Below are 15,480 nucleotides of genomic sequence, written 5' to 3'. Positions count from 1 at the left end.
GGCCAGAAGAGGACATGAGATACCCTGGAATTGGAGTTACAGACAGCTGTGAGACATTGTGTGGGTGTTGGGTATCATACCTTTCTCTGGAAGACAGCCAGAGCTCTTAATTAATGAGCCATCTCCCCAGCCCCCACATTCCATTTCTCACTGTTTCTTAGAACTGTCCCGTTGAGTTGAAGTCTATGTTCATAAAACCTTCTTCTAGAGGTTTGGCTTTTACATCAGTATTTTATGAAGTCAATTCTTTCAGTTCCATTCAATTCCAATAAATCAGCATGTAAATCCATAACTATTGAATGAACGGTCAGGGTGAAAGTAGTGGATCAACAGCATCTGCTCCTGGGAAGCTGAGAGAGGATGACTGCAGCAAGTCTGAGGCCAGCCTGGGCTGCTACATAGGAAGTCAGGGCACTGGGATGCATAGGAAAACCATGTTTTAGAAAACCAAAACCACTGAGCAAGGTAGTACATATTTGTCAGCCAAATAAGTGGAAGTGGATGCCAGGGGATCAGGAGTTCAAGGCCTGCTTTGTCTACGTATTGTTTAAACCCGGCCTGGGTTATGTAAGACCCTATCTTAAAACAATACAAAACAAAAACCTATCAGGGCTGGCTGGGTGTGTAACTTGGTGATAGAGAACTTGCCTATTATGTACCAGGTTCTTGTTTAGAACCCTCACACCACATACACACAATCAACTTTCAGATTAAAACAAACACGTAAAACACCAAAAACTAACATTTCCTTTTTTATTTGTGTGACTATCATTGTGTGGGATTTAGGAGATACTAAAGGCTATTCAGGATGTGACCATAAAACGAGAAGAAACCAAGAAGAAGATAGAGAAAGAAAAGAAGGAGTTCTTGCAAAAGGAGCAGGACCTGAAAGCTGAAATTGAGAAGCTCTGTGAGAAAGGCAGAAGGTAAATGCTGCTGCTGAAAATAGATCCTGTGTGCAGGTGTATTTGTGCTAAGGGCCAGTCCATTGTTTTCATTTGAGAAAGAAACAGATCCGAATTCTCCAGTGACTTCATATTCTCAGTACCCTATGTTACACAAAATAAAGAAGTTCAGAGAGTTGGTGCTGCTCTGAAATGATAGTAAGTGCTGGGGATATAGCAAAGTGGTCTCATCCTGGGCTTAGTCCCCAGCACCTCTTCTCAGAAAAGAAGGTACACTGTTAACTAGCAGTGTTCCAAGCATGCGTGTATTTTTTATTTATACTTTATAACATGTGTGTCTGTTCCAGAATTACTGCACAGAAGTATTGCATGCCCGGTTTTAGGAATCTAGGGATCTGACCTTAGTTTGTTATGCATGCATAGCAAATATTTTGCTATGAGCATCTCTACAGCCCCACCCTACAGGGTGGGTTCGAGACAGGGTTTTTCAGTAGCTATGGAACCAGTCCTGAAGCTCTCTCTGTAGACCAGGCTGGCCTCAAACTCACAGAGAACCACCTGCCTTTGCCTCCTGAGTGCTGGAATAAAAGGTGTGTTCCATCACCAGGCTATGATCAAGATTTCTTTTTTAACTCTTTATTATATATACAGTATTCTGCCTGCATGTCTGCCTGCAGGCCAGAAGAGGACACCAGACTTCATTACAGATGGTTGTGAGCCACCATGTGGTTGCTGGGAATTGAACTCAGGACCTCTGGAAGAACAGCCAGTGTTCTTAACCTGAGTTATCTTTCCAGTCCCCATGGTCAAGATTTCTATGTTACTCTAAAACCTATTTTATTTGCTTTATATCCTGAGTGTCATTTTTTTTTCTTCAGAAACTCAGGTCACAGGAATGTTTTGAATAGTTATGCTAAAAAAAAAAATGAATAGTTATGCTATTCAGCACCACGAGTAGCACAATTGTACACCATTTACAGAAGAATTACCTAGTGAGCGTGTCCTCTTTTTAATACTGTAACAAGAGCAAGATAGACCTTAAATTTGGTTGAATTCTCAATTTTCCAAGTTGCTTGAAATCACATGTTTGAAAATTCACAATTGTGAATTCAATGATAATGTTATTTAAATGCTGCTGACATTGGTTTAATTTTTTATTTATTGAGAAACACTTGGCCATTGTAAGCATGTAAAATGCTAAGTCAAAAGTAAATAGCAAGCTCACTTACTGATTTGTTTTCCAAAGTGAGAGACCTTCACTATGGCACCTCCACATTCAAAAGAATATTAGGGAGAGTGTCTGGAGGGCAGCCAGTTCTGATGAGAATCTGGTGAATGATTAGGAGGCACACACCTTTAATCCCAGCACTTGGGAGGCAGAGGCAGACAGATCTCTGTGAGTTCGAGGCCAGCCTGGTCTACAAAGCGAGTTCTAAGACAGTCAGGGCTGTTACACAAAGAAACCCTGTCTCGGGGTGGCGAAGGGAAGAAGTGGGTCACAGTGATCATTCTCAAACAGTATAGTAAAATCTCTTCAGGCTGAGCATTGCTTTCTTGTTGCTAGTGATCATAACAGCTAGCCCCCACTGATGGCAGCATTGGCTCTCCATGGTTTTCACAGCTGATTTAGGGAAGATGAGGTACGCACATGGACGTGTAGCAACTCATCATGGGACATCTTAAAGAGTAGAAATGAGTCTATAATCCTGTCTAGGCTCTGACAAATTTCCTTTGACTGTGGTTACTACACTCTCTGTACTTCTTTTTTTTTTTTTTTTGGTTTTTTTTTTTTTTTTTTTTTTTTTTGGTTTTTCGAGACAGGGTTTCTCTGTGGTTTTGGAGCCTGTCCTGGAACTAGCTCTTGTAGACCAGGCTGGTCTCGAACTCACAGAGATCCGCCTGCCTCTGCCTCCCAAGTGCTGGGATTAAAGGCGTGCGCCACCACCGCCTGGCCCACTCTCTGTACTTCTGACTGCCTTTTCTTCCCTATGATTGAACAACTACAAGTCATTAATTCTAATAGTGGAACTATTCGTGATCTTGAAGATTCGTTCATTCGTTTGTTTGTTTGTTTGAGGTATACCCTTTATATGCAGCTCAGGCTGGCCTGGAACTTAATATCATTCTGCCCTCCTTACCGCTTGCTTGAATTAGTCTTGTTGATTTCACTATGTCCTGGACCCTTATATATAATGATTAACAAGAACTCTAAATAACAGTTTTTGTATCTATTTTCTTTATCAGTATTCACTGAACCAGAAATTAAGGCAAAAATATATTTATGTGTTGATTTATTTTAAGATAACATAAAACTTACATGTTAACATAAATAGTACTTTTTTTCCATGAAAAATTGTTTTACAAGTTTCTTATTGTTTCTGTTGCTGTGAAGAGATACTGTGACCATAGTGACCATAGAAACTCTTATAAGGAAAACATTTAGTTGGGTGGCACACATACAGTTTCAAAAGTTCAGTCCATTATCATCATGGCAGGAATCATGGTGGCATGCAGGCAGTAAGTCCTACACCTTGTAGGCAACAGGAAATCATCTGAGACACTGGATGGTATCCTGAGCATAGAAAACCTTAAAACCCAGCCCCACAGTGACACACTTCCTCCAAGGTCACACCCACTTCAACAAAGCCACACCTAATAGTGCCACTGCCTATGAGATTATGGTGGCCAATTACATTCAAACTACCACAAAAGGTTAAATTGGTTTATTGGGCTATATTTACAGCCTACTTTTGTTATTTTAAGACAGGGTATCTGTTGACAAGGCTAGCTTTAAAACTTACTTTGTAACCCAGAGAAACATTGAACTTGACTTCCCAAGCTTCAGCCTCCAGAGTAATTGGTATTACAGCCTTGTGCCACCAGGTCTGCCTAAAATCTGATGGTTTACCTTGTTGTTTTGTTTTGCCTTTTAAAACAGTGTCTCACTTTGAAGTCCTGGCTGTGTAGACTGGGTTGGCATCAAGCTCGTAGCATGCCTGCCTCTGCCTTCAGAGTGCTAGGATTATAGGCATGTCCTACAATACCTTAACGCTTGAATACATCTTTTATGTATTTTATCAAAGGGAAGAAAAACTTTTCCTGTACCGTTTTAGGGTTAGCAAATTAAATTCCCAGATGAATAAGAAGAAAAAACAATTTGTCTGTGCAATGTGTATACACATGGAAGAACTACTAGAGACCAGTAACTTAAAGGGGTTAGAATTTAAGATTCTGTGGGATCTTTTTAGGCAAAGAGGGAAGAAAAGTACTTATAGGGAAAACTGTGTGTGTGTGTGTGTGTGTATTACTTAGTGTTACTATTGCTATGATGAAACATGACCAAAAAAGCAACTTGGAGAGGGAAGGGTGTCTTTCATTCACAGTTCCATATCCTTCATCATCAAAAACAGTGAGGACAGGAACTTAAGCAGGGGAGGAACCCAGAGGCGGGACTCGATGCAGAGGCCATGGAGGGGAGTTCCTTATAGGCTTGCTTCCTATGACTTGCTCTGCCTGCTCTCTTATAGAGCCTAGAACCATCAGCCCAGGGATGGCACTACCCACAAGGCATTTTTTTGTTTGTTTGTTTGTTTTTTCGAGACAGGGTTTCTCTGTGGTTTAGGAGCCTGTCCTGGAACTAGCTCTTGTAGACCAGGCTGGTCTCGAACTCACAGAGATCCACCTGCCTCTGCCTCCCAAGTGCTGGGATTAAAGGCGTGCGCCACCACCGCCCGGCTTTTTTTTTTTTCCGATGAATGACGTCACAAGCACATACACACAACACACAAGCCGGGACTCAAACCGACGACCTCCGGCTCCGCGGGCGGTGCTCCCATCCTCTCGGCCAGCACTCAGACCGTTGCGGCATTTTCTCATTTGAAATTACCTCCTTCCAAAATATCTCTAGCTTGTGTCAAGTTGACACAAAATTAGCCTGTGTGCGTGTGTATGTGTGTAACCTCAGGTGTCACATCTAGAAACATCATCCACCTTCTTTGAGAAAGGGTCTCTCGTTGGCCTGGAGTTCAGCATTTAGTCTGGACTGGCTGACCAGTGACCCCCCAGGGGTCTTCTGTCTATCCTGCCCAGTGATGGGATCATAAGTGTGTACTCCTACCATGCTTAGCACTTTATGTGGGGTCTGCAGATTCAACTCAGATCTTTGAGCTTTCAAGGCAAATACTCTACCAACTGAGTCATCCCTGTCGTCCACAAATGATCCTAGAGAGGGGTGAGAAAGAGTGCCTAGGGAACATTTTGTGGAAATAAAAATGAGCTTTCAGTAGATGTGGCTGTCTGTGAACTGGGGAGGTGACTTAGGCAGTAAAGTGCCTACGTGCAAGCAAGCATGAGGACCCGAGTTGAGATTTTCAGCAACTACTAAAAGCCAGGGATGGCAGCACACATCTGTAATCTGCTGCTAAGGATGGGAGGCAACGAGACAAGAAGATTCCTGGAGCTCATTGACCAGCCAGTCTAGCAGAATTGATAATCTTCAGGTTCCATGAGAAACCTTGTCTCAAAACATAAGAGGAGATAGCTCAGTGTTTTCTGTACAGACACAAGGAACTGAGTTTGGGTCTCCAGCACCCATGTGAAATGCTGGCATGGCCTTTAGCATCTCTCTAACCCCCACACTGGGGGTGCACAGAGGCAGATCCCTGGAGCTATCCAGCTAGATAGCCTAGCTAATCTTTGAGCTGTAGGTTTAGTGAAGAGACCCTGTCTCAAAAAATAACATTTTCTACTTTTTCAAGTAGAAAAAGACACCATTTACCTCCGGCCTGCGCATGTACTGGAAGGGCTGTGCTCTCTAGAAGAGGAAGCCTGTAGATGGCTCCTGTTGTATCTCTGGAGAAGATACACTGTGAGCAGTTTGGGACAGCTTTGCTGTCTAGAAGTTGCTGCTTTGGCTCTCATAAGGGAGATTCCAAGAACTTTTTTTCTCCTCTGCAACTCTGGAATCTCAGTATCTTCTTAGAGTAATCTTTATACTAATTGAATGGATCCCATAGTTGATTTGATAACACAGTGCATCATTTATTAAATACTGGTCCAATGTTTTATAGATCTTTCAAGTGTTGATACAATTTTTTATACAAAAATTTAAAATCTGGACCTGGGGTGATGGTTCAACAGTTAAGAACACTTGCTGCCCTTGCAGAGAACCCAGGTTCAATTCCCAGCACCCACATAGGGTGGCTCATGACTGCCTGTAGCTCTAGCTCCCAGGAATCCAGTGCCCACTTCTGACCTCCATGGACATCCACACACACATGACATACACAGAGATACATACATATAAGTAAAAATAAAACTTAAAAACCAAATAGCCGGAGCTGGGTGGTGGTGGCGCACGCCTTTAATCCCAGCACTTGAGAGGCAGAGGCAGGCAGATCTCTGTGAGTTCGAGGCCAGCCTGGTCTACAAGAGCTAGTGCCAGGACAGCCTCCAAAGCTACAGAGAAATCCTGTCTCATGTTGTAGGAGGAGCAGCAGGGCTGCGTCCCCGGCACCCGACCGCCCACATGGCTTTACCTGAAATAATTACACGGAAACTGTATTCTTTTAAACACTGCTTGACCCATTAGTTCCAGCCCCTTATTGGCTAGCTCTTACATATTGATCTAACCCATTTCTAATATTCTGTGTAGCACCACGAGCTGGCTTACCAGGAAAGGACCCTGTGTATTACTTCTATCACAATATGGTATGATAGACCACGCCCTCCCGAAAGGTTGCTGTGAACACCCTCAAAAAATTACTTTGTTCAACTGCCAACTGAGATGAACCTAGCAAACAGTTTATCCCATAAAAGACCTGAATAACAGTGCCCCCATTCAGCAGGAAGAGAGAGCAAGGAGGGAAGTGGCCGCTTTTTTAAAGGGAGAGAGACCACGCCCCAATGGGCTGGTATCTCAGCGGCTATTGGCTGGAGGAACGGAAGGACCTCCCGCAACAGTCTTGAAAAATCAAAAAAAAAAAAAAAACAACCAAACAGCCGGGCTGGAGTTATGGCTCAGAGGTTAAGAACACTGGCTGCTCTTCCAGAGGTCCTCTGTCAATTCCCACCAACCACATGGTGGCTTACAACCATCTATTATGAGGCCTGGTGCTCTCTTCTGGTGTGTACATGTTAGCAGAACACTGTATGCATAATAAACAAATAACTTTAAAAAAAACCAAACTAACAGCTCCTTCACCAAAAGAGAAAAGGGCTGAAATCAGAAGAATATAGAAGCACGTATTTGTCACAAGAATGAGGATACTGTTACATGTCATGTATTCTCAGGAAAACTCCAATGTCAGCTCATCAAAGAATGAAAATGAAAAAAAGCAAATGCTGTTTTATCTGTCTTTCCTTTTTATCTGTCTGTTTGTCTATCTTTTTGTTCTGGCTTTCAAGACAGGGTTCTCTATGTAGCCTTGGCTGTCCTGGAACTCACCGGGCTGGCCTCAAACTCAAGAGATTCACCTGTTTCTGCCTCCAAGTGCTGGAATTAAAGGGGTGCGCCGCCTCCCAAGTGCTGGGATTAAAGGCGTGCGCCACCACCGCCCGGCCCAGATTCTTATCTTGTAGTCTAGACTGATCTGGAACTCAAAGCAATCCATCTATCTGCCTTAGCCTTCCAAGAATTAGGATTATAGGCATGAACTACCATGCCCAACTGGGTTTCGGTTCTAAGACATATTCCTTTCCTACATTAGGTAGCTTTATTTCATCAAGTGGAGAAGTGAACATTTCCCATGTTGGACCTGTTTGCAGTTTAGACTACCCTATATAGCATTTTTCTGTCTCTGAAGTGAATCCTGAAAGTGAGGCTTCATGTAGCAGCCCCAGCAGAACAGACAGGTTTTCCTTTTGCCTCACTTTTGCTCAGCAAACTTAAATTTCCTTTCTTAATCTTGTTCTCGGCTTCTTACTGTACAGAGAAGTGTGGGAAATGGAACTGGATAGACTTAAGACCCAGGATGGTGAAATCAATCGGAACATTATGGAAGAGACAGAGCGGGCCTGGAAGGCTGAGGTAAGAAGAGACAATGTATATACAGACTTGATCTTGTACTTCCAGGGGCTATACAGTTTTGATAGAGTACTAAAAGCCTGGAGGCGTTTGTTTTAACTATAGGTAGTTTGTGTATGTAAAGCTCTCTCTCTCTTTTTCTCCCTCCCTCCCCCACTCGTGTGTGTGTGTGTGTGTGTGTGTGTGTGTGTGTGTGTACAAATACTCATATGTACATACGTGGATGTGTGTAGATCCTGTCACTAGAGAGCCGGAAGGAATTGCTGGTGTTGAAACTGGAAGAAGCAGAAAAAGAAGCAGAGCTGCATCTGACTTACCTCAAGTAAGTGCCTCCCTCTAAAGCCTCGGTTAGCAGTCCTGGCTCATGTCTGTCTTCATAGGACTCTTAAGTCTGTCTCTGTGTGCGTACCCATAACTTTTCAAGATTTCTTGTCCATGTTCTGCGCTTTCTCACTTTTTCCTCCTTTTATAGCTTTGCACTTTTTTATTTTTTTTTTTTTTTTTTGATTTTTCAAGACAGGGTTTCTCTGTAGCTTTTGGTTCCTGTCCTGGAACTAGCTCTTGTAGACCAGGCTGGCCTCGAACTCACAGAGATCTGCCTGCCTCTGCCTCCCGAGTGCTGGGATTAAAGAAGGCGTGCGCCACCACCGCCCAGCCAGCTTCGCACTTTTTATTATCAGACTTCTGTTTGCGTAAATACTATCTGCTAGACTACCAAAGCATAATATAGGTCTTGAAGGTTTTTTTTTTTAAAGATTTATTTATTTATTATGTATACAACATTCTGCCTCGATGTATGTCTGCACGCTAAAGGAGGGCTCCAGATCCCAGTACAGATGGTTGTGAGCCACCATGTGGTTGCTGGGAATTGAACTCAGGACCTTTGGAAGAGCAGCCAGTGCTCTTAACCTCTGAGCCATCTCTCCAGCCCCTCTTGAAGGTTTTTGAAGCTTTGTTTCTTCCATGGCCATTTCTCCTGTCTGTCACAGGATTTGGAGGATTCTTTTTTTTTTTTTTTTTTTTTTGGCTTTTTGAGACAGAGTTTCTCTGTGGTTTTGGAGCCTGTCCTGGAACTAGCTCTTGTAGACCAGGCTGGTCTCGAACTCACAGAGATCTGCCTGCCTCTGCCTCCCGAGTGCTGGGATTAAAGGCATGCGCCTCCACCGCCCGGCTGGAGGATTCTTATAGCATTTTTCAGACAGGCAAGATCCCAGTACTTAGGAGTCCAAGGCAGGAAGATTGAAAGTTTCAGGCCAGGGTGGCTACATCAGACAAAAAGGTGATATCATTTATGTGATGCAGATGACTTGGACTCTTGGGTTTCTCTAGCACTTGCTCCCAACAACTGTGTCTCAGGGTGTAACTGGAGTTTAGGGCAAAAGCACAGGCTCCGGCAGGCCTAGCAGGCTATGCTCAGTCACTCAACTAAACAGATGAGACATAATGCCGGAAAGCAGGAAACATGTAATCAATGTTTCCACATTGGAAAGAACAGATAAAGAGACCTAGAGATGACAAAACTATCTTTGGAGTATCAACATGAACTTTAGTTTTGTTTTGTTTTTCAAGACAGGGTTTATCTGTGTAACAGCTCTGGCTGTCATGGAACTAGTTCTTGTAAACCAGGCTGGCCTCAAATTCAGAGATCCACCTGCCAACATGAGCTTTGGGTTGATCTGTTTGTATAGTTTTTTAAAAGATTATTTTTATTTATATTTGTGTGTGTTGAATGATTCTATGCCCATGTGTACAGACAAGTGTCAGGCTGTCGGGTCCCCACAGTGGAGTTATAAGCAATGGGGTGATGCTCAGTGTGGATGCTAGAAACCACACTTCACTCCTCTGCAAGAGAAGTAAGCACTAGTAACTGCTGAGCCATCATCATCACTCTAGTCCTAGGGTTTTAAGATGGAATTTTGTGTAGTCCAGGCTGGCCTGGAACACTTGATCCTTCTGCCTGTAGCTTCAGAGTGTTTGGTTTATATACACCATCATGTGGCACAGAACTTCAGGTTTAAATAGAGGAGTTGGGACAAGGGACTGGAGGGGTAACTAATTAGCTAGTCTGGCTCAAGATGTGGTCTTATTGATATTTGTCTCAATTCTTGTTCTGCGAGGTGATCTGAAGAAGTCCTTTTAGGTGTCACCACTTGAGGGCATCAGTCTGGTTCCCACAAGAGGACCACTTCTCCTCTAGAGTGCAGGCTCATGGATGATTGTCCTCATCTGGAGGGTGGTTGTTCCTTGGAAGTTTTGTTCTTCCTGGAATTGAAAGTGACTACAATTTTAGGACAGTTGTCTTTGTGTCCTCATCATTGAAGGTGGAGAGATATAGATTAGTTTTGTTGTTTTTTGTTTGTTTGTTTTGTTTTTTTTTTCCGAGACAAGGTTTCTCTGTGTAGCTTTGGAGCCTGTCCTGGCATTTGCTCTGTAGACCAGACTGGCCTCAAGTTCACAGAGATCTGCCTTCCTTTGCCTCCCAAGTGCTAAGATTAAAGACTTGCACCACCAATGCCCAGCTAAGAGTTTTTGGTTGTGGTGGGTTTTTTATTTTTTTAAAGTATGTATTTTACGTGAATTAAGAATTGATTTTTACCCAAGAGGTAGTAATCCCAGTACTCAGGAGGCAGAGGCAGGAGGATCTCTGTGAGTTTGAGGACAGCCAGGGTTATACAAAGAAACTCTGTCTCAAAAGACCAAAAAAAAAAAAAAAAAATGTTGTTGTTTTGTATTTTGAATTCTATAAATTCTTTGTTTCTTGAAAGGTCAACTCCTCCAACACTGGAGACAGTTCGTTCCAAACAGGAGTGGGAGACAAGACTGAATGGAGTTCGGATAATGAAAAAGAATGTTCGGGTAAGTGTAGTTAACTGTGATGGTTCAGGCAGCCCCAGTTTGTGCTTAAACTCTCCTGACAGTGGGTTGGTATCTAGCCTTTTGCATTGCTGCTCAGAGCTTGCTCCACTCCCGTGGTTTCCTGAGAGTAGGCAGCTTGCTTTCCCCAGAGGTTTGTTCAGCCTAGCAGTAAAGGACAATCCTTTTTCTTCCTTTCGTTCCAGGACCAGTTTAATAGTCATATCCAGTTAGTGAGAAATGGAGCCAAGTTGAGCAGTCTTCCTCAGATCCCTACCCCCACTTTGCCTCCACCCCCCTCAGAGGTAAGTGTGCTGACTTTAAGGAGTCTTTCTGTATTGTAGGCAAAGTCAAGGTTGTCTGCTTGTTCTTTTTATGAAGACATTGGGACATCCCCATTTAGTTTAGGAATGTAAGAGCTACTCATTGATTTCTGCCCCAGTTTTCTCTCTTAAAATATTTTTGTTTTTTTTATTTTTGTTTTTCTAGACAGGATTTCTGTGTGTAGCCTTGTCTGTCCTGGAACTCACTATGTAGACCAGACTGGCCTCAAACTCACAGAGATCCACCTGCCTCTACTTCCTAAGTGCTGGGATTAAAGGCGTGTGCCACTATTTCTGGCTCCTAAAAAATTTTTGTGTGTATTTTTTATATAATGTATATATAAGTGCCTGCTTGTGTGTGTGTGTGTGTGTGTGTACATGTGCATGCAGGTGTGTGTGTGTGTGTTCCCAGAGATCAACTTTAGGTTGCTTTTGACCTTTTCGATATTTTTATTTTTATTTTATTTTGTTTATTTATGAGACAGGGTCTTATTATATATCCCTAGCTGGCTTGGAACTCACTTTGTATAACAGGCAGTCCTCAAATTCACAGAAATCCACCTGTCTCTTTCTTTTTAGGGTTAGAATTAAAGACATGTATCATCACACCCAGCCTGGCTACCTTATTTCTTGAAACAGGGTCTCTCAGTGAACCTAGAGCTCAGGGATTGGCTAAATTGGCTGACCACTGTAGGGATATGCTTGTCTCTACCCCCGTAGCATTGGGTTGTAGATATGTGCCCTCTCTATAGGCTTTTATGAGGCTGTTGGGATATGAACTCGGGTCTTTATGCTTGCAAGGCAGGTACTTTACCAACTGAACTATCTCCTTATCCCTTGCTCCAGTTCCTAATCTTTTCTCCCCATCTCTTTTGTCTTCCACCTCTTCCCTTTACAGGCAGATTTCATGCTTCAAGTGTTTCAGCCCAGTCCCTCTCTGACCCCTCGGATGCCCTTCTCTATTGGGCAGGTCACAATGCCTATGGTTATGCCCAGTGCAGATCCTCGCTCTTTGTCTTTTCCAATCTTGAACCCTGCCCTTTCCCAGTCCAACCAACCATCTCCACCTCTTCCTGGCTCACATGGGAGAAATAGCCCTGGCTTGGGTTCCCTGGTCAGCCCTCATGGTCCACATATGCCTCCTGCTGCCTCCATCCCGCCTCCCCCAGGCTTGGGCGGTATTAAAGCTTCTACTGAAACTCCCCGGCCCCAACCAGTAGATAAACTGGAGAAGATCCTGGAGAAGCTGCTGACTCGGTTCCCACAGTGCAATAAGTAAGTGTTGTTAAGGATCACTTCAGATATCTGCCAGAGAAATATTTATGGTTTGAAATGTGGGTGTTCCCATAAAGATTGATTTTTCTTTCCCTCAACATTGTTTATTCTTAGGGCCCAGATGACCAACATTCTTCAGCAAATCAAGACAGCACGTACCACCATGGCGGGCTTGACCATGGAAGAATTAATCCAGCTGGTAGCTGCACGGCTGGCAGAGCATGAACGGGTGGCATCGAGCACTCAGGTAAGAGGAGCTACAGGGAGAGAACTTAGACCTACTGAGAGGTTGAGGAAGAAACCAACCTCAGAAAAACTGGGAGTGAGAAGCATCAGAGCCAGGGGTATCTGGTCTGCTCTTTTCATCTTGAAAAGTGATTTCTTTTTGTGTTGTTCTTTTTTAATTAAATTTATTATTATTATTGTGTGTGGGGTGAGATGTGTTTTCATAGGTACATTGTGGAAGTTAGAAGACAACTTGTGGGAGTCTATTTTCTTCTATCATGTGAGTTCCAGGAATTGAACTCAGGTCATTAGGCTTGTGTGCAAGCTCCTTTACACACTGAGCCATCCTGCTGGCCCCAGTTTCTTTTTGATACATGCTCTGTTGCTCAGACTCTCTTCCCTCACTCTGAAATTATTTCTACCCACAGCCACTTGGTCGGATCCGGGCTTTGTACCCTGCTCCTCTGGCCCAAATCAGTACCCCAATGTTCTTGCCTTCTGCCCAAGTTTCATACCCTGGAAGGTCTTCACATGTAAGACTCTTTTCTTTTAACACTGGGATGTGGAGAAGCACAGGGTGAGGAGGGAGTGGGTTACAGGTAAGGATGCTAGAGGAAACCATTATCTCCACAGCAGGGTTGTTTGCAGCCCTACTGGGAACATGCTGCAAGTACTTTAGGCAAGAATCTAGGTTAGGACTTGTATTTCTTTTGCTGAAGAATAGTTATGCTCCATGGAACTAACGGATGGAGTCATGGGCATAGCAGGCAAGGTGATTCGGAGGTTGGCTAGTTATGACCAGTTTTCTTGTCCCACAGGCTCCACCCACCTGTAAACTGTGTCTGATGTGTCAGAAACTTGTCCAGCCCAGTGAGTTGCACCCGATGGCTTGCACCCATGCGCTGCACAAGGAGGTAGGTATTTAATACTAGCAAGTGCATACAACGCATAACATGAAGAGAGAGACCACTGAAATAGTCCTGCTAGTGCATCTAGCCCCTGTGAGAACCTTTTTTTTTTTTTTTTGGTTTTTCGAGACAGGGTTTCTCTGTGGTTTTGGAGCCTGTCCTGGAACTAGTTCTTGTAGACCAGGCTGGTCTCAAACTCACAGAGATCCGCTTGCCTCTGCCTCCCGAGTGCTGGGATTAAAGGCGTGTGCCACCACCACCCGGCTCCCTGTGAGAACTTTTGAGAGTTAGATCATACTTTGATTTCCCAGCCAAGTCTGAGGTATATGTGTGTCTCTTTCTTTCCAGTGTATCAAATTCTGGGCCCAGACCAACACAAATGACACTTGTCCCTTTTGCCCAACTCTTAAATGATGGACCCGACTGGGGAGGAAGAAGAGGAGAAACCGATGTGAACAGGAAACGCGGGTTCAAGATTTCTAAAACTCTATATTTATACAGTGACATATACTCATGCCGTGTACATTTTTATTATATAGGTAATGTGTGTATAGAAGTCTGTATTCAGATGTTCGTAATGAAAGTATGTATATAATGCAGATATACCCTGTTCCCCCTCATCTTGCAGTTCTTTTTGGAGTTGCAGACTATAGGGAATATGATGTTTAATTTGGCCTGGAGATCATGATCCCTGCATAGGACTGTTGTCTAACCCGTCTAGGAAATTGCTGTTGCTCTAAGGCCATCCTGCTTTGGTTTGGCTCAGCCTCTAGTCCATTTTTGTAAGGCTCATGTATGCAGAATTGAAGCCTGGTGTTCACCTGCTGTCCAACCAGATGCCTTGCTTTGCAGGGGCCTCCAGAAGTCTTGGTGTTGTTTTAGCCACTCCATTCCAATGGGAAAAAAATGTTACTGATTGAGGGGGAAAAATGTAACTCTGATAGTTTGATTTTTCATTGAACATTTTACTGTGTTAATGCTCATTATTTATACATTGATATCAGGTATACAGGATATTCTGTGTTATGTCAGTAAAATCCACAGTCCAAGAACAACATAATCAAGTCCCATTTATCCCACCATCTTCTGACTACTCTATTTTCTGGGTAGAAAAGCACAATTCCTAGATTTATCCATGGGCCTAGCCACCATCCGTTGCCACTGGCTTGGCCTCCACTAACCACTGACAGGCCAGCCTTCCAAAGTGCTCACCCATTCCATTCCTCTGGTCTCCCGATCTAGCTCTCTTCTCCTCTCAAAAGGTTAAGGCAGTTGGTTCACAACCAAGTTGTTTGGTGACCTTGGGTGAGCTCCAGACAGGCACTGGGGTGAGATGTCTGTGCAAAATTATTTGTAGAATAATCATGGGATGTTGGATTTTCATTTGTGAAGCAAGAAAGCTATGGAGAACACATTCCCTGCTGGGATAAAGTGAAGACAAAGTGAGATGAAGGGAGGTGGGACTTGACAGTTGTGAGCCATGTTTTGTAGATTCCCATCTGGAGTGAGATGGCTTTCCATCTCTGCTTATTGAGTACTTCTGGTTTTTATGTCTTGGACAACTGTGGCTCAGAGAACCTTGAGTCTTTTTCCAATCTTTACTCCTATAGTAAATGGCTTTAATTCCCTTCTTTTTTAGAATTAAACAAGTGTTAATTGGGAAAAAAGGAATTGGATCTGAGGGAAGGGCAACATTATGTTACCAATAACTGATGTTTTCCCATTCTGGTATTGGGAAATGCTTGTTGAGTCTAGCAATTTGTATTAGGATAGCAAAGATTTTCTCATTTCTAAGCTAACTAAATTCTCTTGTTTTTTTCTTCCTTGCCTCATGAGCTCATGGATGAATTCTTTTGTCTTGCCTTATTTGTCCAGATTGATTGACAAGCATATTTAGGGAACTGGACTTCCCAGAATTACCTTGGCATCTTAAAAGGGGAATGGAATAGCCTGAATACTCAACTTTT

The 15,480-nt window shown here is 43.3% G+C and overlaps 1 protein-coding gene across 5 annotated transcripts in view; it reads left to right on the top strand.

Moving 5' to 3' along the window:
* The window catches only part of Rnf214 (ring finger protein 214), a 35,423-nt gene extending 20,082 nt beyond the window's left edge, over nt 1-15,341 (top strand). For 3 of the 5 annotated variants that reach the window (XM_057766395.1, XM_057766398.1, XM_057766396.1), the window contains exons 6-15: nt 787-926; nt 7,836-7,932; nt 8,163-8,251; nt 10,695-10,785; nt 10,989-11,087; nt 12,004-12,380; nt 12,495-12,627; nt 13,034-13,138; nt 13,424-13,519; nt 13,862-15,341. In XM_057766395.1, coding sequence (XP_057622378.1) covers nt 787-926; nt 7,836-7,932; nt 8,163-8,251; nt 10,695-10,785; nt 10,989-11,087; nt 12,004-12,380; nt 12,495-12,627; nt 13,034-13,138; nt 13,424-13,519; nt 13,862-13,927 — 1,293 coding nt within the window. In that variant the 3' untranslated portion in view covers nt 13,928-15,341. The remainder of the gene's footprint in view (nt 1-786; nt 927-7,835; nt 7,933-8,162; nt 8,252-10,694; nt 10,786-10,988; nt 11,088-12,003; nt 12,381-12,494; nt 12,628-13,033; nt 13,139-13,423; nt 13,520-13,861) is intronic. The other 2 variants (XM_057766397.1, XM_057766399.1) reach the window with 1 other exon arrangement.
* Nucleotides 15,342-15,480: the final 139 nt, after the last annotated feature.

This window comes from Chionomys nivalis, chromosome 4, assembly GCF_950005125.1.
Source record: "Chionomys nivalis chromosome 4, mChiNiv1.1, whole genome shotgun sequence".
Classification (NCBI taxonomy): Eukaryota; Metazoa; Chordata; class Mammalia; order Rodentia; family Cricetidae; genus Chionomys; species Chionomys nivalis.
Note: the sequence above shows the minus strand (reverse complement) of the source record. Positions and strands in the feature narration are given on the sequence as shown.